Source organism: Pelodiscus sinensis, chromosome 7 (assembly GCF_052426305.1).
Source record: "Pelodiscus sinensis isolate ZL-2025 chromosome 7, ASM5242630v1, whole genome shotgun sequence".
Lineage (NCBI taxonomy): Eukaryota > Metazoa > Chordata > Testudines > Trionychidae > Pelodiscus > Pelodiscus sinensis.
Window position 1 is genome coordinate 11,017,828 of NC_143058.1, and position 22,405 is coordinate 11,040,232.

The 22,405-nt window shown below is 47.1% G+C and overlaps 1 protein-coding gene across 5 annotated transcripts in view; it reads left to right on the forward strand.

The window, feature by feature from the left end:
• The first annotated feature begins 11,850 nt into the window (after positions 1–11,850).
• Positions 11,851–22,405, forward strand: part of SEC22A (SEC22 homolog A, vesicle trafficking protein) — a 39,682-nt gene continuing 29,127 nt past the window's right edge. Inside the window, exons 1-2 of one of the 5 annotated variants that reach the window (XM_075933125.2) lie at positions 11,851–12,001; positions 21,208–21,410. In XM_075933125.2, the coding sequence (XP_075789240.2) occupies positions 21,229–21,410 (182 nt within the window). In that variant the 5' untranslated portion in view covers positions 11,851–12,001; positions 21,208–21,228. Of the gene's footprint in view, positions 12,084–13,178; positions 13,228–21,207; positions 21,411–22,405 lie in introns of those variants that run through there. The other 4 variants (XM_075933126.2, XM_075933129.2, XM_089779665.1 and 1 more) reach the window with 4 other exon arrangements.

Below are 22,405 nucleotides of genomic sequence, written 5' to 3' on the forward strand. Positions count from 1 at the left end.
CCAGCTGCTCTGCCCAGGTGTCCTGATTCAGCCACTGCTGAAACTGATCAGCAGTGGCTGAATCAGGACTCCTGGGGCAGAGCAGCTGGGGTGCTGCCGGGTTGGTCCAGTAGCGCCAAGGAGCGGTGCTGTGGGACCAACCGGCAGCGCCCCACCTGCTCTACCACAGGCCCGGGGCTTTGTTCCACGTCTCCCTGGTCTGCTGGGGGGAGCCACTAGCTGCGCCCCCCCCAACAGACCAGGGACACGGGGAGCAAAGCCGCAGCGGCGGAGGGGTCCCGCGCCTCTGAGGCTTTGCTCTGGCAAAGCCAGGGAGGCGCGGGACTCCGCCGCCGCTACCACTTTGCTCCCGGTGCCTCTAGTCTGCTGGGGACCGTCTCCAGCAGACCCGAGGCACCGGGAGCAAAGCGGCAGCGGCGGCGGAGTCCCGCGCCTCCCTGGCTTTGCCAGAGCAAAGCCTCAGAGGTGCGGGACCCCTCGCCTCCCCGGCTTTGCTCCAGGTGTCCCTGGTCTGCTGGAGACGGTCCCCAGCAGACCAGGGGCACCCGGAGCAGCTTTTCTCACCCCGGAGGTCGAGGTGGCGGGACCGCTGCGCTCTGGGCAGTCCCGCTGCCTGCGAGCTCCGGGGCGAGAAAGCCCCGTTCGTAAGTGCGGAGCCAACGTAAGTCGGATCCGCGTAACTCGGGGACTGCCTGTATTTCTTTAGAGAAGATCCCACACAAATGAAACTCCTGAATAACCTGAAACACACAGGATCCAGCCAGACAGCACTCCAGTGAAGAAAGCAATACAAGAAGCTGCAAGGGCTATATCAGATACACCAGCAACATACATAGCTATTCCTTTCAAGAATTCCAGTATTTTTCCATTGCGTCTATCACTGTAGTAGTGAAACACTTCAGACAGTTGCTACTTCTTTAAGAAACACAATGCTTCTTTGAAATGTCTGTGGTACTTTTCATTATTCTTATTAGTCCGGGACCACAGTAACTTGTTCTATGTATTGGTCTTCCAAATATTTAGTCAGATTTTACAGTTATTACTTTACTACTTAGTCTATAATACGTGATCTCATCAAGTACTCATCAAAGGAAAAAAGTTCCCATACAAACAAAATCTTTAGAAACTGGATTCTGGTGCCCCATATAAATGGCTACATATATACTGAGCATTCAATAGAGAGAGCCTGCTTCATTAACATGTGCAGTTCTCCGTGATCTGATTAGTTCTTAAAGCTTATTTGGCAGCAAATGTATAAAGCCACCACAGCCCACATGCTAAGTATGTGCACAGTTAAATGAGAGAGTAGCAAGAAATGGTGCAAAAGTAATAGGCTTTTCTTATAAAGAGAAGTGGGGGGTTTATCTAGGGCACTAGATTTATCTACTGTAGCAGACTGGATTTGCCCAGTGCACTAGTCTCACTTTGGTGTCTCTCAACTATTGAAATACATCATTCTTCTCCTTGTGATGATGGCTCTCTTCAACGTGTTTAATTTTTGTGCCTCAGGACAGTAATGAATTCCAGTGTGTAGTTCCAATGGCCAGAAACCAGTGACAGGCATAACAGAATGTATTCTCTGTTCGCTGAGTACATAAAACTAAATTAAAGTTATTAAAGTGAATTAACAATGCACTCATCCCTGTTTTTATTGCTGTTAAACTGACAGTTATCTAAGTACGGTGGGGAAGTGTCAGAGGGTTTCACTCACTGCTTGGTCTGCTTTCCTCTAGTCCAGCACCCCCTTCTGTTGCTGCCTTGTCCCATAGTCTCTCTTGCTCTCCAGGGCTCAGGCTGCTCTCTTTGTGACTCAGCCCTTTGACCATCTTACTATAAAGTTTCCCCCTTCCAGGGTCTCAAGTCTTGCTGGACCAACTGTACAGCATCCTACACCATCCTTCATGGCAATTCCAGTCTGTACCACTTCCCCAATGGGAACCTAGTCTGCCTGTTACTTCAGGTTCCAGCCAGAGACACTGTCATCTTCGGCCAAAGTCTACACAGTCACTGCTCATTTCCTGGTCTCTTCCTGGTCTGCTTTTCCACAGGCTTTCTTAACCTGCAACTTCTCTGGTAAACATTTACATCACTGACAGGATTTTAGGGCGTTTCTCCCTGGGTTTCCTCTGCAACACTTCTCTATGCTCAAAGAGTAGCTGCAGACACTCCCTACAGCCCTAGCTAACTCCCTTTCTCTCTTGAGAGTGACTACAGAGCATCTCCCTGCAGCCTACTCCTATTGTCGCCTTGCTGACTTTCTACGAGCTCCTGCCTGCCCCTGCGCACGTGGGCTTCCTCTTCAATTAGGGGTTGTCGTCATGTACTGCACCACTGTCGCGCTTCAGTGAAGACACTACTATACCAAAGGGAGAAATTCTTCCCTGTGTGTAATTAATCCAGCTCCCAGAGCTATGTCAACAGAAGCCCTCCCATCAGCACAGTGCTGTTTACAGGGGGTTAGGTCAGTATAACTACATCACGCGTTGGCATGGATTTTTTACACCTCTGGATAATGACCCTCCCCCAGATGCAGACTATAAGGGTAATTTGCCTTTATCCTATCAGGTCTTGTGTGGTGTGGACTCCCCATCAGAATGGGTTTTTGTAATTTTTAATTTTCCTACCTATTGAGGTGCTCTAAATTGATCTACGTCATCAAGAGAAGCTGTAGAGTATGAAATCATAAACAAGACTGATTGTCACAGAGATCGTGGAAGTCATAGATTCTGAGAGTTTCCATGACCTCCACAGCCGTGGTAGTCGGTGTGGCTGGCCCCAGGAGCACTCCAGTGTCGGCTGGTGCAGCTAGCTTCAGGGAGCACCTGAACAGTGATCCCAGGGACAGCCAGAGCAGCAAATCAAGTGAGCGCCCAAGCATTGGTCCTAGGGACCCCTGACTAAATCCTAGCCGTAACCATTTACATAATGGGCAGGAAAGTGAGTAAGCAGTGACTGCTCCCAGTTACAATGGTGCAGAATTTGGCTCGGCACTTGCAGTTCTTCTATGCATCTTCTACTGTATTTGACACCTGGTAGCCCTACAGAGCCAACAGGGCTCCAAGGTCCTGATTCAGTAAAGCACTTAACCACATGAAGTACTACTGACTTAAATGGCACTTCAGTGTTCATCCGAAATGAGGATGAACTTCATCACGTTTATAAGTGGGTTGCTGAATCTAGGCCTGAAACACAGAGCTGGCTACCATTCTGGCTTGTGAAAATTGTTAACCAAGTTCCAATACAGGGGCAACTTGTTTTATGAGGGAACTGTCTAGTGGGCTGCCTGGCAGGTGTGTGGGCTGCCTGAGTTCCCCAGAAAGTTGGGCAGCCAGTTCCCCACCTGACTGGCTCCCTGAGCTACCCAGAAGTTGGGGGGAGGAATGCAGAGCAACAAGTCCCTTACCTGGCTGGTGCCTTTTAAGCTGCAAATGTTTAAATAGTTAAAGATACTGTCCCAAACCTGCTAAAGGAGGGAGCCCTATGTGTACACGCCTGACCTTACCTGCATATTACAGGATGGTCGGGTCCCTACATTTCCTGCCACTTTCCCAGATCTTGTTGAGGCCTCCACAGGGGGGCTGAGATTTTCAGGGGAGGGTGTAAGGAGTAGGTGACCTTGCATTTGGTGGGGCCAAAAGCGGGGACTGTGGCAAGGACGGAAATAAGGATCATAATCCAAGGCATTATCTTTTCAGCTAAGCCTTCTCCAACATAGAAGTTCTCCTATGAAATGTGGAGAAAAAGAAAGCCTGGGAGCTAGCGGTGCAACACGGAGCTGCAGTGAAGGCAAATTTGCCCCAGGTTCTGCGTTAAGGCTGTTAAATTTAGAATAATCAACTAATCTAACAATCAATGCAATTTGCAGGCTCTTGTACATTTCAAAAGCAAAGTGCGTGTGGGAAGCATTGGGCCAGCAGGGGACTGCTTGAGTCCCACACTTGCCTCCTGACCTCCCAGTGCTTCTGTTTTTGAAATGTAGCAGCTGTACCTCTGTCCGCCCCCCCCCCCCCCCCGAGACGGTGCTGGAGGGAACCAGCTTTTAAGCTGGCTCCCCCCCCCAGCACCGGCTCCTGCTCCCCCTCTTGCTGCCTCTCTCTGATAGAGGCAGTAAGGGGAGGGGGGCAGAAAGCAACTAGTTGAGTCGATTATCCGATAAGCATGCATCTCTGCATGGGCTTATCGGATAGGTGACTAGTTGCTTACATTCCTACTCTGCACGTTTCAGAGGAGCTACAGTATTTGTAGGTTGACTTCACAATCTATTCTGCAAGGGAGACTAACTCTGCTTCCTCTGGAAATAGGTGAGGGACTCTCCACAACACTTTGCAGAGATTTCCTTGTCCTATGGGTTTTACAACAAAAGTGGGTCTTGAGCCAGAGGATAACAAAATAAGCTGCAGCCTGAGGCAGTTCTGAGCGCAATGGAAAACCCACCTCTTTGCAAAATCCTTTCTTAAATAATGGGATCAAAACAAAAAGAGTAATCTCTGGTAAAGCTCTACAATGAGAGCAAGTCCAGCATGGAGTAATGTAATGAGTCTTAACATTGCCTCCGACAATTAGAAATGCGTGACACAGATCATTGGTACTAGCTGACAGAGAGTTCATTATGTCAGTTATACCTAACACACCTACTAAACTCACTGCATGTAACTCAGCACTTTCATGGCATTTAGCAAAGAGAAGTGTTCCATAAAGTGCCACATTTAGTGCAGCACATGAAATATGCATTTTGATCCCTTTTTAAAAATGTTCCATATAACATTTAAAAACATTAAACATGCATTTCTCTCAGCTGTGAAATATGGCATTTTCAAATACAGCAAAGTATCCAGTGTGGATATTGCTGCTACTGTCTCTGTTTAGCCTTACCTGCTAATCAAAAATAGATTTTATGTAATTAAGTAATCAATAATAAATAAAATGTGAATGTTCATTCAAAAGACAGTATTCTTACTGTTTCTTGGTAAGATACAGTTATACAAATCTACATTTCCATCCTATTCAATTATAATATTATTTGATCACGCAATACCTTATACAGGCAGTCCCCGGGTTACATGGATCTGACTTACATCGGATCCCTACTTACAAACGGGGTGAGGCAACCCCGCACTAGCTGCTTCCCCCCATCAGACTAGGGAGACGCGGAGCGGTTTTTCTCAGCAGACACCTCAGCTTGAGAATAAAGGACTGAGGGAAGTGAGGTGTGGGAGAATAAAACTCAGCTCTGGAAAAATGTTTGGCTAGAGTTTCCCCTACAATATGTACCAGTTCCAACTTACATACAAATTCAACTTAAGAACAAACCTACAGTCCCTATCTTGTACGTAACCCGGGGACTGCCTGTAATGCTTTCCAGCTCTACTAAGGCTAGTTTCTATCTTTCTGAATTAAATTACAAATAGAACATCCTAAGGCCATGTCTTTACTTATGGGAGGATCAATGCTCTGACGATTGATCTTCCGGGGTTCCATTTAGAGGATCTAGTAAGGACCTGCTAAATCGAATGCTGAGGGTTTCCCCACTGCGAGGAGTAAGAGAACTCGACAGGCGCATGTCTCCTGTCGACCTCCCGCTGTGGAGATGGCAGTTATTTATGTAGCTGGAGTTGCATACCTGAAGCAGATCTTTCCCACGCAGTGGGACCTAACCTAACTCTACTTATGCAGAATTTGTTGTGGATATTATTATATAGAAAGGCAAATTTCTTTAGGGACCCAGAGTTCTCTGAATATAAATGAAGTGTTTAAGGTACAATCATATTAATTAATAATGCTTTTATTTATTTTAATTGTTTAAATGGCAGCTAATGAAATTTTGGCCTAGTGATGTGATCAGCTAATGATTTTTCTTCTCTGGAAATATTTGAATATAAACAAAGTCTGGTGATGTGTTCAATTACAGTAATGTAGGGAACTAAAGCGGTTATGCCTACTAGGAATACATTAATATGGCTTTTCAGTTCAATTTTTCCCCCACAGATCAGGGAATAAACTAAGTGGAGATGAAAAGCTCTGAAGAGAGACCTTTATTATTGGAATGGTTTCTTACATGTTCATCAAAAATTGCTCCCCGTGTTTTATTTCTACAAATCCAGGATTAATGGCACAGAAAATAAAAATACACTAACTTATCTCATTGCAGACTGAGATGCGGTGTGTGAAGATTATTTTTTAGAGACTTATTTTTTCCTTTTATCCTTAATAAGGATGTTATTGTGTAGATGACTACACAATTAACTGATAAGCCTGGGCTTACCGGTTAATCTTGTTTACTACACGCTTTTCTCCCCCCTGACCTTGCTGCCTCTGTATCAGAGGCAGCAAATGGTGGGGGCGGGGTGAAGCTGGAGTCGGTTCCCGGAAGGAACTAGCTTAAAAGCTGGCTCCCCAGGATCACTGGAGCCGCCTGTCCCCACCTCCCATGAGACAGAGCAGCGCAGAGGGTGTGTGGGGTGGGGGGGAAAGAAGGCTGGAGCCAATACGCATGGAGAGCCGGCTTTCAAGCCAGCTCCCTGCATATACAGAATCCTTCGGACCTGCCTCCCCCTTCCCTTGCTGCCTCTGTAGTGGGAGTGGGGAGGAGCCGGTGCTGGGGGGAGCCGACTTAAAAGATGGTTCCCTCCAGTACCAGCTCCACAGTGTTGCTGCCCTCCTCCCCTGCGTAGGTGGGGTTGGGGCGGGGAGATTGCCACAAAGCAGCCTCTGTCTGCAGTGGGCTCGAGCTCCCCGCAGTGAGCCTGAGTTTCCCATGGACAGAGGCTGCTTCACAACAGCCTCCACTTCCCCCCATGCTGCTGCCTCTGTCCATGGGGAGCTCCCACGGACAGGAGCTGCTGCCTCTGCACTGCGGCCTCTGTATCAGGCAGGCAGGCAGCCAGTCTGCACTGGGGAGCTGGTTTTTAAACTGGTTCCCCTTGCAGACCAGCTTCCACCTGCCATCCCATGCCGCTGCCTCTGATAGAGAGGGAGCAGCTTGGGTAATAGGGGCTCCCCAGGAGTGGGGCCAGGAGCACACTGGCTGCTGGCTCACCTCTGACTATCGAATAGTCATTAACCGCTAAAGTTTCATGTGGTTACATGACTATTGAATTGCATGATAGCTAACATCCCTATTATTTTACTGTATTTAATTTTGTAAAGAATTATGGGATATAGTTTATAGGAAAGACATCATAGGCCAAATTCTCTAGTCTTACCAAACTATGCTTGATGCAGGGTTGAGGAGTGGGAACTCAAAGGAATAGAACCAGTCTCCTGCATAAATTAACCATTCACACCTGCTTGTCCATAGTTCCAATGGATATTACTCTATCACCCTAGGATCACTAGAAAAATTTAAAAAACAACAAATGCTTCTGCAGCACCTTAGATACTAACAAAAATATCATGAGCTTTCGTGGGCACATCCCACTTCTTCATTGGAGTTATCCAGTCACCTGCCTACACTGAGGCCTGGAGATAATGGGGAAGTTCAGTTGTTGCATTGGCTTTATCATAGCTTGGGAATTCCCAGGTATCAAGTTAAAAGGTATTTCCAGCTGCTGTGTGTGCTATTGGAGTAGGGCTGGAGTCACAGAAAAAAAGCTGTGTCTACACTGGCGTGATCTCACGCAAAAGCGGCCACTCTTGCATAGAAACTTGCTGCCTGTCTATACTGGTCACATATTCTTGTGCAAGTAAACTGACGTTCTAATGTATAAAATCAGGGCTTCTTGCGCGAGAACTCTGATGCTCCTGCTCAGGAATAAGCCCTCTTGCACAAGAGCTCTTCCAGAAGAGGCCAGTGTAGACAGGCAACATGAATTTCTTGCACAAGAAAGCCCGATGGTTAAAATGGCCATCAGAGCTTTCTTGCGGAAGAGAGTGTCTACACTGGCATGGATGCTCTTACACAAAAGCACACGCCAGTGTGGACGCTCTCTTCTGGAAGAGTTTTCGCAGAAGAACTCTTGCGCAAAAGAGTTTTTGTGTGAGAATGCGCCAGTGTAGACGTAGCCAAACGTGGCTTGAAGATACCTCCCCTGCTTTCTTCCCACATTGAGTGCAACTCAGGTGACCCAGAGAATCTGACATATGATGCATTGCATATCATTTGTATTCTAGAAGTCATTGCAATATTAAGTCCAATTGTATACAGGCAGTCCCCGACTTACGCGGATCCGACTTATGTCAGATCCGCACTTATGAACGGGGCTTTCTCGCCCCGGAGGTCGAGGTAGCGGATTGCTACCTGCGAGCTCCGGGGCGAGAAAGCCCCGTTCGTAAGCTGCTCCGGTGCCCCTGGTCTGCTGGAGACCGTCTCCAGCAGACCAGAGGCACCAGGCGGGTTCCCGCGCTTCTGAGGCTTTGCCAAAGCAAAGCCTCAGAAGCGCGGGGAACTCCCGCTGCTGCCGCTTGAGTCCCGGTGTCTGTGGTCTGCTGAGGACGGTCCCCAGCAGACCACAGGCACCGGGACTTAAGCGGCAGCAGCAGGCAAAGCCTCAGAAAGCTTAGAGCCTCAGAAAGCCTCTGGCAAAGCCTCAGAAGCGCGGGAACCTGCCCGCGGCTGCGGCTTGAGTCCCGGTGCCTGTGGTCTGCTGGGGACCATCCCCAGCAGACCACAGGCACCGGGACTCAAGCCGCAGCCGCGGGGGGAGGCGCGGCACCCCGCTTCCGCTGCGGCTCTGCTCCCCGTGTCCCTGGTCTGCTGGGGGGGGGCGCGGCTAGTGTGCCCCCCCCAGCAGACCAGGCTTTTGTTTTGGACCCTGGAGCAGAGCAGCTGGGGCGCTGCGGATTGGTCCTGCAGCGCCCGCTCTGGGCACTACTGGACCAACCCGGCAGCACCCCAGCTGCTCTGCCCCAGGCGTCCTGATTCAGCCGCTGCTGGTTAGTTTCAGCAGTGGCTGAATCAGGACGCTTGGGGCAGAGCAGCTGGGGTGCTGCTGGGTTGGTCCAGTAGTGCCGAGGAGCGGTGCTACTGGAGCAACCCAGCTGCTCTGCCCCAGGCGTCCCCAAGTCAGCCGCTGCTGAAACTGACTAGCGCTGACTACAGGAAGCCCGAGGCAGAGTTGCTCTGCCCCGGGCTTCCTGGAATCAGCGCTGATCAGTTTCAGCAGCAGCTGACTTGGGGAAGCTTGGGGTTCTTAAGTTGAATCTGTATGTAAGTCAGAACTGGCGGTCAGTTTCAGCAGCGGCTGAATCTGGACGCCAGTTCCGACTTACATACAGATTCAACTTAAGAACAAACCTACAGTCCCTATCTTGTACGTAACCTGGGGACTGCCTGTAGTTACATAATAAAAGAGAGAAATTAAAAGGTGTTAGCAATGGAGAGCGGAATTAGGGTAACAGCACATGAAATAAAGTTGTACTGAAAAGAAGGAAATATGGACAAGTAGACAAGTATTATAAGAAGCAAACTCTCTTGTCACACTACAGAAAGTAGATTTACCTAAACGTGACTCTGTCAGAGACTGGTAATGGACTGTGGATGGTTTTCAAATCAAACCCAGTTGCTTTGTGACTGCATTACCAGCTGATTGTGTGCTGGTCTGTGTGAATAGCGTTGGGTTGTCTCAGGCCAGTCCTTGGTGTCAGCTACTGCTGCTGCTGAGTTGCGCTTGTTGGTTGACTTGGCAGAGGATAATGATGATTTATACTGCGTTAAACATCACCAGGCACTTGAAACATTTAAAAAAGGATGGGCTTGGTCACAAGCACCTGAGGGAGTGTTAGAAACCCAAAAATTCCATGGGGAAGCCAACAGCTATGGGCATTTGTGGCAGCTCCCCCCCCCCCCATCACTAACTCCATTAACATCACAAATTGCAGCCAACATGAACCATACCTAAGCTGACCGTACATCCCAATTTTTACGGGACTGTCCTGAATTTAAATACTATGTCCCAGTGCCCCATCAAATAGTGAAATGTCCTGGAAAGCCCTGTTGGACATTTCACTACTTGATGGGGACACTGGCATGGTGCAGCAGCCTCCTCCCCCTCCGAAGGGTGTATAGGGCAGCCAGGACACCTTCCCCGCTCTATTCCTCCCCCGACAGGAGTGCCTGTACCATGAAGGGGTCTGGCCCAGTGGCACCACCTCCTTCTCCTCTGGGCTGCCTTGGAGCCCCAGCAGGAGCTGCGTGGAGTCCAGCTGGGGCGCTATGGGGCCGGGTGCACTTGGGCTCGGCAGGTGCCAGAACTGGAGATGGGGCTGCCTGGGGTGCTATTTTCAGTATCGCAGTCCAAGTATCCGTGGGCAGCCCCAGCTCAAGTCAAGTGGCAGCCGCACGAGGTGCATTCCAGCTGGGGCAGCCTCACTGGAACGTCCCTCGTGCAGCTGCTGCTTGACTCTAGTAGGAGCTGGGCAGCCTGTGGGGACCCAAACTGCAGCACTAAAAATAGTAACATAGTCCCAGCAAGCAGTCCCACCCCAGAAGCAGCTGGGACCAGGGCTTCTGGGGCCGGACTGCAGGATCCAGCCCCACAAACTGCTTTCAGAAAGGCAGAAGGTGAGGAACTGGGCAGAGGGAGAACTTAGGGGAAGGGGGATGAGGAGAGGAAGGGGCTTGTGCTGAGGGGAGAGTAGGGGGCCAAGGCAGGAGAAGAAACGGCAAGGCACTAAGGGGCAGGATGGAGGAGACACAAATGCCAGGGGGCCAAGAGGAGACAATGAGGAAAAGGCAGGAGGGGATAGAGGAGGGAAAGTGTCAGTGGGGATGGGAGAAGGGAGGGGTCAGGATGATGCCAGGAAAGGAAAGGGAGGAACAATGGGGGCAAGAGGGAGGAAGAGGAGTGGGGAGGAATGGGTGCCTGGAGACGAGGCATTGAAAGAAGGGGTGGGTATGAGGAAGCCAGGGGATGGAGCCAGGCATGTGTGAGGGCACAGAGGAACATGAGGGGAACTGGGGAAGAGGATGGTGAGGGGGTGGGCACCAGAGAGAAAGAGGGCAAGGAGGGCAGGGGCAGTGAGGGAAGGGGGAGGCACCAAGAAGGTGCAGGTGCCCGGGGAGTGTGGGGATGAAGCAGAAGGGCAGATACGTGGAGGGGAGGGATGGGCACCAGAGGACTGGGCAGGTGGGTAGAAGGAGATCTTAGGAGAGGGGATGGGGAGGGGTAGCTAGAGATGATCAGAGTGGGGCTAGAAGAGGAGTGGACACGGGGAAGAGAAGGCTGGTGCGTGGGAGGCGGGCAGTTTCCAGGAGGCCTGAGGGGAGTGAGAAGGGGTGGAGCCAGGACAACAGAGGAAGGTGAGGGGTGCGGGGCAGCAGGCACCAGGGGAGCAGTTGGAGCGAGGGACGGGTAGGAGACATGGCAGCAGAGAGAAAAGGGAGAGGTTTATAAGATGTGTTAGTAACTTGGGTCCCACAGTGGCACACATCTGAACAAGTGCACATGAACTGGTGCACAAGATAAAATTCACTCCGCTCATGGGAAGAACATCTCAGAGGGAACACTCCCCCCCCCCCAGTAAATGCAATTGCAGGATGGGAGGGGAGGGGGAGTCCTGTGGGGGCCAAGCTCATCCCTATTGGCAGGAGGCCGGTGGGAAGAGTTCTTAGAGCGGTCACATGACAACCTTTACTTCTGGACACGTGTCCAGCTTGACCTCCAAGGGTGGAACGTCCTGTGGCAGGGGGCGTGGCTAACGGGGCCGGGGGCGTGGCTAACGTGTCCCTAACTTTGGTTCAGGAAATAGGGTCACTCCAACCACAGCCAAAGAAAAATGGCGGGGCCGCCACCCCTGCCTCAGCCCTACACAGCAATGGCGGCCCAGCCCCCTTCTCTCCCCAGGGTCATGGCGGCCTCACCTAGCCACCCCCCCCCCCCTCACCACAAAGCAACGGCCTCTCCACCTCTCCCCCCCCCGCAGAGCGCCGTCCGGATGACTGCGCAGCGTCACGTGATCTCCCCTTGCCGTGCAGTTGGTGGCGGGCCACGTAGATGGTTCCCAGCATGCCTTGCGGCAAGGGGACGTGAGCCCTGCGGCCGATGCCGCGGCGCCGGTGAGGCAGGTAGTTCGACCCGCCCTGCTAGGCCTCCCTGAGCAGTTGCCTAGCAACGGACCCAGGCCCGCCTGGCCCCCCGGCGGCTCAGGTGCGGACGGGGGCCGGGAGCGGCGGCCTCCGAGGGCAGGGGTGGGGCCCGGCGCAGGTGGAGGGAGCGGTGGCTTCCCCCGGGGGCAGGCGGGAGGCTGGGGCAGAGCTCGCCGCAGGCCCTCCCCGGGGGCGCGTAGGGGGCAGCCGTAGTGGCAGAGCCGGGGCTGTAGGTTAAGCGGCAGGGGCCGGCGCAGCGCCAGCCTCGTGCGACCCACCTCAGGCGAGGGCGGCGCTGGCCAGAGCAGCCCTTGTCCCCCTCCCCTCCAGCAACTCCCCCTGGCCCTTGGGTCACTTTGCTTAAGTGTCGTCCCGCAGAGCCCCTGCCCGCCGCCGGCCGCGCCAGGATGTTAAGGGTCATCACGGTGACCGTTTTAAACAACTGTTTCCATCCCTCTTCAGCATGGGGATGGGTCCCTCTCCCAGTGCCCAGGCACCAGAGTGTGGGGTGGAGGGGAGGGGAGGGCTGTTGCAGTGGAGGCGTTATTCCACATGTCCACTTGCCTTTCAGAGAGAGGGAGGCATGAACCCGCCTAGGGCCTCTTTCCCATAGTTTAAGCATAAGGTAGGCGCCTTGGCAAATGCTGCTCTCCAGAACAGCTATGACTTCTGTTTTCTCCCCACTTCTTACCTGGGCACGACACAGGTGTGTGTTGGATAGCTCCTGTAGCCAGTGTTTCTTAAATGAAGCTATTGAGGAGGACACAGTGCCCCTCTCCCATGATAGAGATGTAGCCGCGTTAGTCTGGGGTAGCTGAAGCAAAATGCAGGACAATGTAGCACTTTAAAGACTAACAAGATGGTTTATTAGATGATGAGCTTTCGTGGGCCAGACCCACTTCCTCAGATCAAATAGTGGAAGAAAGTAGTCACAGCCATATATACCAAAGGATACAATTTAAAAAAAATGAACAAATATGAAAAGGACAAATCACATTGCAGAACAGGAGGGGGATGCAGGGGGGGGGGGAGGAAGGAAGGTAAGTGTCTGTGAATTGATGATATTAGAGGTAGGGAGAGTGGGATGTTTGTGAGTTAATGGTATTAGAGGTGATAATTGGGGAAACTGTCTTGGTAATGGGTGAGATAGTTCAAATGTTTGCTTCTCCCATGAGTTACCCATAACACCTCAAGATCAGGTTAAGGTAATGTACTTTACCTGGAGTTACGCAGTTCCCTTACTATGGAAACTAGTACTGAACTTGGTTGCCTGCTTGTTAAACATAATTTTGCAAGTGAAGCTCATTAGAACACAGTTACAGGATTTTCGAGGGCTATTAATAGACTTCTGCATCAACACCAAGGTTTTGGTGCAAACCTTCAAAGCATAAGTGCTCTGAGCCCTTGTAACCATAGAGATTTTGTCCCCATTCCTATGGTACTGGTGCAATCAGTTAAAATGCTCACTGAAGGTTCCTTGGTACAAACAGGATGAAGTTGGCGACAGGGTATTCTAAGTGGGGGTTCCTTAATTTTGGTGTGCATTTTTAGTCTGCCAGACGTTAGATAATTGTTAACCACTTGGGAATTCTGCAAAACCCGTATCTTTTTCTCTGGTGTCCGAGAAGGGGCATATGGGCTGAGAGCGAGGGTTTAGGTTTATTTTATTGTCCTGGTTGTATTTGATGGTGTCAAGGTGGAAAGGGTAGCCCTTTATTTGTTGTATTTGTTGTGTAATGTATTTTAATTAATAAAATGGGCATCCAAAGTGGTACAATATAAAGCTTTTACGTAGCTAAGAAAATAAACTAGGACTGAAACTTATGAAACAGTTAAAGTTAATACACGTAACATGACACAAGCCCAGAAAAAGCAGGAAAATGAGAAATTAAATCACCTTATGGTACATCATAAGTGCACACCTTAATGTTATCATAAGTACTGTACTTAAATCTGTCTTCTGAATCAGCCCTTCAACATGCAATATGCATATCGCAAAGCCACACTGTTATTTGTGAATGTTTAATGTAATCAGTTTGTGTGTGGGGAAGGGGTAATTTGGAAAATGAGGTGCTGGAAGTCTAGCATCTGTTGGAGAGTAGAGACTACCCATTGCATCAAATCTACTTCACAAAAATTATCAAAAAATTAATTGTAAGATAGGCAATGTGGAGTATTTTTAAAAGTGGTGCTGCCACAAAGAATACTTGTCAACAGGGCAATTTAAAAAAATTGTATTAAGAATTATGCAAAGGAATCAAACAAAAATGCCTAGAAAATAGTCTATAAACTAATACTGTCACATTTCAAATTGAAATGCTATCTTTATAGAGAGGAAAAAAACAGGAATATGTACTGAACATACGTCTAAAGATGGAGTTGTAGCCATGTGCTTCCATATACACAATACACAATTACCAGTTACCTCTTCTCAATAAGAAGGATCTGGGATTAGGTCATGGACACTGCAATTGCACATTCCCACTTCCCAGGGTCCCGCAATGCAAACAGCAGCTTTAAAACGAGAATAGTGTAGTACTGTCCTTTTCACAAATTTGTGAAAGGTGAGAGAGTGTCTTGTATGGTTTAAAAAAGGAGAGGTTCCTTGAACTTAGAATAGTCTAAAGTAGAGAGTATTAGGGGAAAAATTACTAGATATTCAAGGAATTAGTTGCAAATTAATTGCTAAACTTTTGGATAGATAGATAGAAATGACACTTAAAGATAATGTTACTTTATACAAATATTTCTTGCTCACATTTTCCTATGTGTACATCAGCATTCCCTGTAAGATGAGTGCTTAGGTGGCCATCCTGGTGAGACTCAAGTGTCTCCCAGTTGATTAGCAGAGAGCCAACAGCCAGCAGCATGTATTTCTACTGGTGGTGCATACCTGCACATGCCTCAATGCACATAACAAAATCTATTCTGCACATAGAGGGGAAAATTTAGAGGGAAGATTGGTGCACATATGTACATGTGCAAAAAAACCTGCTTGCAATGGAGACTTTTTTTTTTGTTGGCTGAGTAAAATGTCCCTTGGTTTTTAATTCTCATCATGCTGTTATAGAAAGAGTTAGTAGATTTTTATTTAGTGGTAAATGTTTATGATAGTTTTACAAGACTGAATTACATGCAGTAAAAATGTGTGTTCATTAACTTTTCTACATTCATATGTGATTTTCTTTTAAGTTAAATGACAACTTTTTAGGCAGTCTTCTGACACTGTTCCTGGGGGATTGAAAATAAATATATTCATTGGATGGCTTGATAAGAAACATTTCAACATTGATATTAAAAAAGAATGTTTAAACAAAGTTTTGTTGTACCTCATACCTTGTGAAATTTTTACTGGCAAGTTTCAGGGAGCTTTATCCTGTAAAAGAAGGACTAATTTGTCTTGATATAAATAAGGATTCAAATTAAATTAAAGCTTTTTATCTAGGATTTATAAGAATATTTGATTTACAAATAAAATATATATAAAAATCTCATTTAGATTTATAATGGGATGGGGAAGAGTGTTCCCTTTAATTTTTTCCATCCACGTGTGGAATAAGTTTTGTTATGACATGTGGATGTGCACCACCAGTAGAAACAAATGTGCCTGCTGTGGGCACTCTGCTAATCAGCTCAATGGTATTTGAATTTCTCCTGGGTGGCTGCATAAGTGCTTAGCTTACAGAGAACACAGGGAACCTTTTTGCTATCAGGTGCCACTGCCCCACCGAAAAAATATATTGTAGGCCATACACAGCTCGGCTAGGGGTGCAAAGGCTTGGGGCCTCTCTCGGCAGCGGGGTGAGCTAGCACTCATGGCTCCAGCCATGCAAGTGGGTGTGGAGTCTCAGGGTGGGGTCAGAAATGAGGGGAGAGGGCTCCTGGCTGGGTCAGGGAGTTGGTGTGTGGCAGTAGGTAAGGAGTCTGAGGTGGGGTTGAGGATGAGGGGTTTGGAGTGCAGGAGTGGGCTCAGGGCTGGGGCAAAGAGTTGGGGGTGCAACTGCAGGATCTGGCAGGGAATTGGATTGCAGGTATGTGCTCTAGCCGGATGACGTTTACCTGAGGTAGCTCATAGTGGAGCTCAAGCAGACTCTGCCTGCCTGTCTGCACTGGCTCTGCACTACTCCAGGAACATCATGTATGGCCCTTGGTGGAGGAGCCAAATAGCTCTGTGTAGCGTGAATTGCCTGTACTTGCAGGCATTGTTCCCAGCCCTAGGAACTGCAGACCCGGTGCTGGGAGTAGGGACAATACGCAGAGCTTCCCTGATCTCCCTGGATGTAGGAACATGCCAGGGCTTCTGGCCTGCAGCGCAGAGATTTGCTGCAGGTGGGATGAAATTAAGTGGTGGGCTGGAGTTGGCCTAGAAGTTGGTGGTTCCCACCTGTGATCTAGAAGAAGGATTTTATCCATTCTCAATTCTTTTGTCTCTATTATTAATATTGTCTGCTTATATTCTTTGCCTGTAATTAGGGGAGTGAAACAACTATTGAATGGAAATTATATTTAATATTGATTATTGGGGAATGTGAGAGTTTTGGAGAGCGAAATATAGCATCATGTAATCTTACCTACTAGGGATATTAAAATATGTTTATTTTTGTAAATGTGTAAATTTCAGCAGTTACATGTTTACATGCAGGGGGGCAGATGGGAGCTGATGCTTAGGGGGATCTGGCTTTTAAGGAGGCAGCAGCTCGGGTGGGGGGCGGGAACGGAGGAAAGCGGCTTCACTGGAGCTGGCACATGTGGGCCACACGCACTGGCTCCCAGTCCCCCCTCCCTCTGCTGCCTGTAACTGTGAAGCTTAACCAATGAGCCCAGGCTTATCAGTTAAACTTGTATACAGGTACATTTTAACATCCCTACTATTTACGTGATATTTTCACACTCCTCCTTTTTCTCCATAAGAGATTAGAGATAAACAAAATATTTATTAAAGTTAATCACAGAAATCAGAAGGCTTTGTTATTAGCTTTGTTACTATAAATTATTTTTCCATCTTTCTGCCAACATAGGACTGTTTTTTGTAATATAATATTCAGCTTAGTTTTAAATGATTGAAGTGATGGAACTTTGTCCTCTTCACTTGATAAACTTGCATAGTCAAATAGAAATGTCTTTTAAATGTTCTCGTACTTAAGTTTGACTCATTACACTGTTAACATACCCTTGAATCACCCTAAACAAATCTCCCTTCTCGGTGTTTAAACCCTTTAAATAATTATAGGCCGTTGGAGACAGATTCAGACAGTAAATAAGACATAAATTTATAATGGTGAGAGTAATTAATCATTGAAATAATTTTCCAGGAGTTTTGGAAGATTGTTGGTTATTGATAAACAAGATTGATTGTTTTTCTGAAAGAGCTGCCCAAGAACTTATTTTGGGGCGGTTCTTATGGTAGCTCAGACAAATAAACAAGTAATTTTACTTTGAGAACTACATAACACTTGTTTTGATAAACTTTTGAATGTTTTTGTAGATCTACTGACACTTTTAAGGGTTTGGACATTTAAATATCTATCCATCTTTTAATTCTTGACAAAGGGAGCATGGGGGTATGTTTAAAAATATTTGCTGTGATTTGCCACTCTTTGTGTCGCAACTATTTTAATAAACTCCTTTTGTTATATTGTTTTTACATATAGACTAAGAACACCAAAAATATATAATTGTTGGAGAAATTTGAGAGCAGCATAACATCAGGGCAAAAATTAAAGTTTTAATTTGAATAGGATTCACTTGAACTTGGATATTTTTTATACTTCTCCATCCCTGCCTCAGAGGTTAAGGTTGACTATATCTTATAATGATTATATTGTACTTTTATGATAGTTTTTTATGGTGTTCACATACTTTACAAACATTTATTTTAAAATTCTTAATACCCATGTAAGATGGATGTTGCTATATGCATTTTACAAATCAGAAACTGAGACCCAGATAAAGGAGGGAGGGTTTCCTGGATGGTGAGTCAGGAGACGTAGATTCTTTGCTTGGCCACATTTCCTATGTTACTTTGTAGTCATGTGCCAATTCAGAGATTACCAAAAATATATAGGATCATGAGCATGTGTGGGTAAGTTTTACTCATAAAAGCTCATGAGCCTATATATTTTTGGTAATCTCTAAATTGCCACAGAGCTATTTATTGTTTTTAAGGTAACAGCTTTACTGTTTCGTACATACAAAACAGATACCCCTCTAAGACAATGTTACTTCGGTTAAATTACCTTGGTCTCCATTCACAAGGTACCTGTTAGGTACAAGTGCCTAATTTTGAGCATATCAGTACTCATACTGAATTAATTAGCACTACTCACGCTAAGTTAGATACTTGTTGAAATTTTTCCTCTGTCAGGGCCTTATTCTTGCTGTATCTCAGTTCCCCCTCTGTTAAATAGGACTAATAATACTTCTTTGTCTTGCCTATGTAATCTATAAACTCTTCAGGCAAGACTTTCTCTTGATTAGCGGGACAAGAATTATGTTGTATGTTTTAGCACCCAGCACTATGAAATATTGATCTTGTTGTCTATAGGAACTACTGTAAAATAAATAATAAAAAATAGCAGAGCTTCAGTATTAGTGCCTCTAGGTTAGGGTGGGCAATGATTTTTGATGGGGGGGGGGTACTCTAAGAATTTGGAAAGTGATTGAGGGCTGTACTCTTCCATGATATTAATGGAGGAGGTTGGGTGCAGAAGTGAGCTTAGGGTAAGGGAGGGAATTTGGGTGAAGGAGGCAGTTATGATCTGGGGTACTAGACTGGAGTGCAGGGGGTTAAATTGTGATTAGGGAATTGGGTACAAGAGGGGATGCAGAGGTTTGGGTCATGAGCTGTGGCAGAGGGGACCGTGATGTGGGCAGAGGATTGGGGTGTCAGATCTGGGAAGGGGTATGGGTGTAGGAGGGGGGCAAAGGATTTGAGTATGTGGAGTAAGGCGGCAGGAGTGGGGGGCAGAGGTTTAGGGAAGTGAGGGGTTGGGGTGTCAGAGGCAGGGTCTGGTCAGGAAACATACCAGCCAGCAGCCCATTCCTGAATCAACCTCCCTTCCTGCCCTTGCACAGGCTACAGCCATGTGCTCTGTGAATAACTACGAGCCCTTTGTGGCTGCCTGTTGTTGAAACAGGCAGCTCCCATTGGCCAGTTTCTGGCCAGAACCTGGCCAGTGGGATTGTGCTGGGGCAGGAGCAGTTCCTAAAGCTTCCCTCCTCCCCTCCGGGCTCAGGTTTTAAATTGAAACTGTCCTGCAGCTGTGTTTCAGAGCGGTGTACGGATGGGGTGAGGCAAGTGGGGAGCCTGCCTGGAGCTCCCCACAGCATCTGTGGGCCAGATCCGGTGGCTTGGCAGTCCAGGTCCAGCCTGTGGGCCTTATGTTGCCCAGGCCTGCTCTAGGTCATGTGACAATATTAATATCTATATTAACAAGTCAAAAGACTGATTCTGCGACCTGCTTGTGACTAAGAAAACCTAGTAGGGCATAAGGATGTAAAAATGTGTTTAAGTAACCCTCTAACTGCTGAAAATTTCAGTGGTTACACGCAGGGCAGGGTAGTCGGGTCCATGGGAGATGTGCACGTAGGGTGCTGACTTTTAAGCCGGCTCCCTGTGCATACTGGCACCCACTTCCACCACCACCACTGAGCAGTGTGGAGGTGGGCAGTTGGCATCCTGCACATACAAGATGCCTATTTGTAACAGTAATCACGAAGTGATGAGCCCAGGCTCATCGGTTAACCATGTATACGGTTACATCTTCACATCCCTAGTAGGGACTAGGGTTGTTAATAAGTGGGTAATTGGGTACCAGAGAACTGCTGAAAATGTCAGCAGTTATATGATGACACACACCTGCAGCAGCTCCCTTGTATCAGAAGCATCAGCATGGGGCTGCAGCCGGCTCACTAGGAGCTGGCTTTTAAGCTGACTCCTGGTGCATATCTGTTCCCACCTGCAGACCCTAGGGATGTAAAAGACTAGTGATGAGATTAGTCGCTTCCTGCCCCTTGCTCCCTCCCCACCCCTTGCTGCCTATCTCTGTGGGGGGCAGAGGAGGTGGTGGCATAGTGGAAACGGTGTGAGCGGGGACTGAAGCAGTCTCCGCTTGTGCCACTTTTGCTGAAATTCTGCTTTTGAAATGTACAAAAGCCCCATTAGGGCTCTTGTACATTTTAAAAATTGAAGCCCTGAGCTCCCTGCAGGTCTTCCTTTAGAAATGTACAAGAGCCCTGCCAGGCTCAGGCACTGTAGGGAGTTTGGGGCTAGAGGGGTCTCCTGCTGGTCCCACACTCCCTGCAGGGCTTTTTTTTTTTTTTTTTTTTTTTTTTTTTTTGAAATGTACAAGATCCCCACTGTTTCCTGCAGTGCCTCAGCCTTTGAAATGTACAGGAGCCCTAATGGCGCTCTTGTACATTTCAAAAGGAAGCCCAGTACTCCCTGCGGGGCTTCTGCTTTTGAACTGTAGGGCTCTTGCTACACTTCTAAGGCAGAGGTGCTCTTATAGACTACTCGAATAGTTGATTCAAATCCCATCAATTTAACTATTTGATTAGTTAATTAGTCTAAATTTAACATCCCTAGCTGGCATTGCACCCAGGGAGCTGGTTGCTGCTGGGAGCTGACTTTTAAGCTGGCTCCCAGAGTGCACTGCCTGCTGCCCCGCACTGCTACCTCTGTTAGACTTAGCAGCTCATGGCCAGTTCCTGGTTGCACCAGCTCCCGCTTGCTGCCACTCTCCCAGGGGAGCCTGCAGCGGCGGTTAGCAGTTGGCTCCCTGAGAGCAGGGCAGGAACCTGCGTGTAACTCTTCACAGTAACTGATGAGGCCAGACTTATTAGTTAACTGTGTAAACGGTTACCCTATTGCATCCCTTGGAGGACTACTTGTCAGGACTTCTGACGTGAGCATAAGTTTGAGACTAAGCCTATGTGACTTGCAGTGTTTTAAGGGTGAACCGGGCATATTATCCATCAGCACACACATGGACTTGCAATGTCAAATATGTTTTAATAGAAAACATTTAGATTTTGTAAGAATTTATACTTTTTTTCTCTGCCTTGATTGAGAGTTACTTCATGTACCCATCAGATAGTAATGGTTCTGGCTGCATACTCAGTTTTCGTTTGTTCGTTTTAATTTTGTCTGATCTGCATTTCTGAATGTATTTGTTTTGTTTTAGGTTTTCATTAAATTTTTGGCAATGTCTATGATCTTATCTGCATCAGTGGTCCGTGTGAGAGATGGGCTCCCACTATCTGCCTCTACAGATTATGAGCAAAGCATGGGAGTGCAGCAATGTAGAAAATATTTCAAAACACTCTCAAAGAAGCTTGCTCAGCTTCCTGATAGATGTATGCTGAAAGCTGGCCAGTATAATATAAAGTAAGAGTTTCTCTCTCCTTTCTTATTGATCCTTTTAACATTCCTGAGTTGTATTTCTCATAATTAAAAAGTTAACAGTTGCAGTATAGAGGTAATGAATTAAATTAACTATCAACAATGTTTGTTGTATTTTAAAATTGAAAACCACATTTAAAGACATTTATATTCTTATGGAATATCTAGTTTGAAGTAACCTGCATTTTTATAAATATTTAAATTATTGATCTACTAGAGACTTGCAAGATTAAGTGTTTTTAAGACTTACTCGGTTATCCTATTGGTTTCAAGGTAGTTTATGACATTAAAATCTCCAAGAGCTTAGATCTGTGATTAGTTCTTGGCGGTAGTTCAAGAGAATACAGGGGTGGGAGGTTTTTTTTATTAAAATATAAAATGAAAATGAATATAAAATTACTTTAGTTTCAAATCATAAGTATATTTAAAAATGTGTTATAGAATCGAGGCCAGATGTTTACAGGTTTTACAGATGTAGGTGCTTAACTCATTGAAATCACTAGGAGTCAGTTGTTGAGATATTTTGAGAAATCTGTTCCTGAGAGCCTAACCTGCAGACTTAGTTCACCTAATATTACTATTGACTTCAGTGGGAGCATTGCATATGTGAGGAATGCAGGGTTTGTGCCGTTACCTGAATTTGTAACACCAGTAGCAAATGTTAATTTGGGTAGGAACCATGTTTTCCTACGTCTGTAAAGCAATTGGTGGCCCATTCCTCAGGGTGCAGCTCCCCGTCTGTGTGCAGTGTGGCGGGCCTGGGTGGAGTAGCCCTGCAGCCTGGTGGGCCCACCCTGGCCTGAGCAGCCTCAACTTGTGGCAGGCCTGGCATGACCCAAGCAGCATGTTTTGGTTTTGATTTTTATCAGCCTTAAAATTTGGCTCTAAATCATTTGATAACGTCCACACATATTGGTGTTATGTAGTTAATATAATAATGTAGAATGTTTTTTGGTTTTTTTGCATTGTAGTTTTGAAAC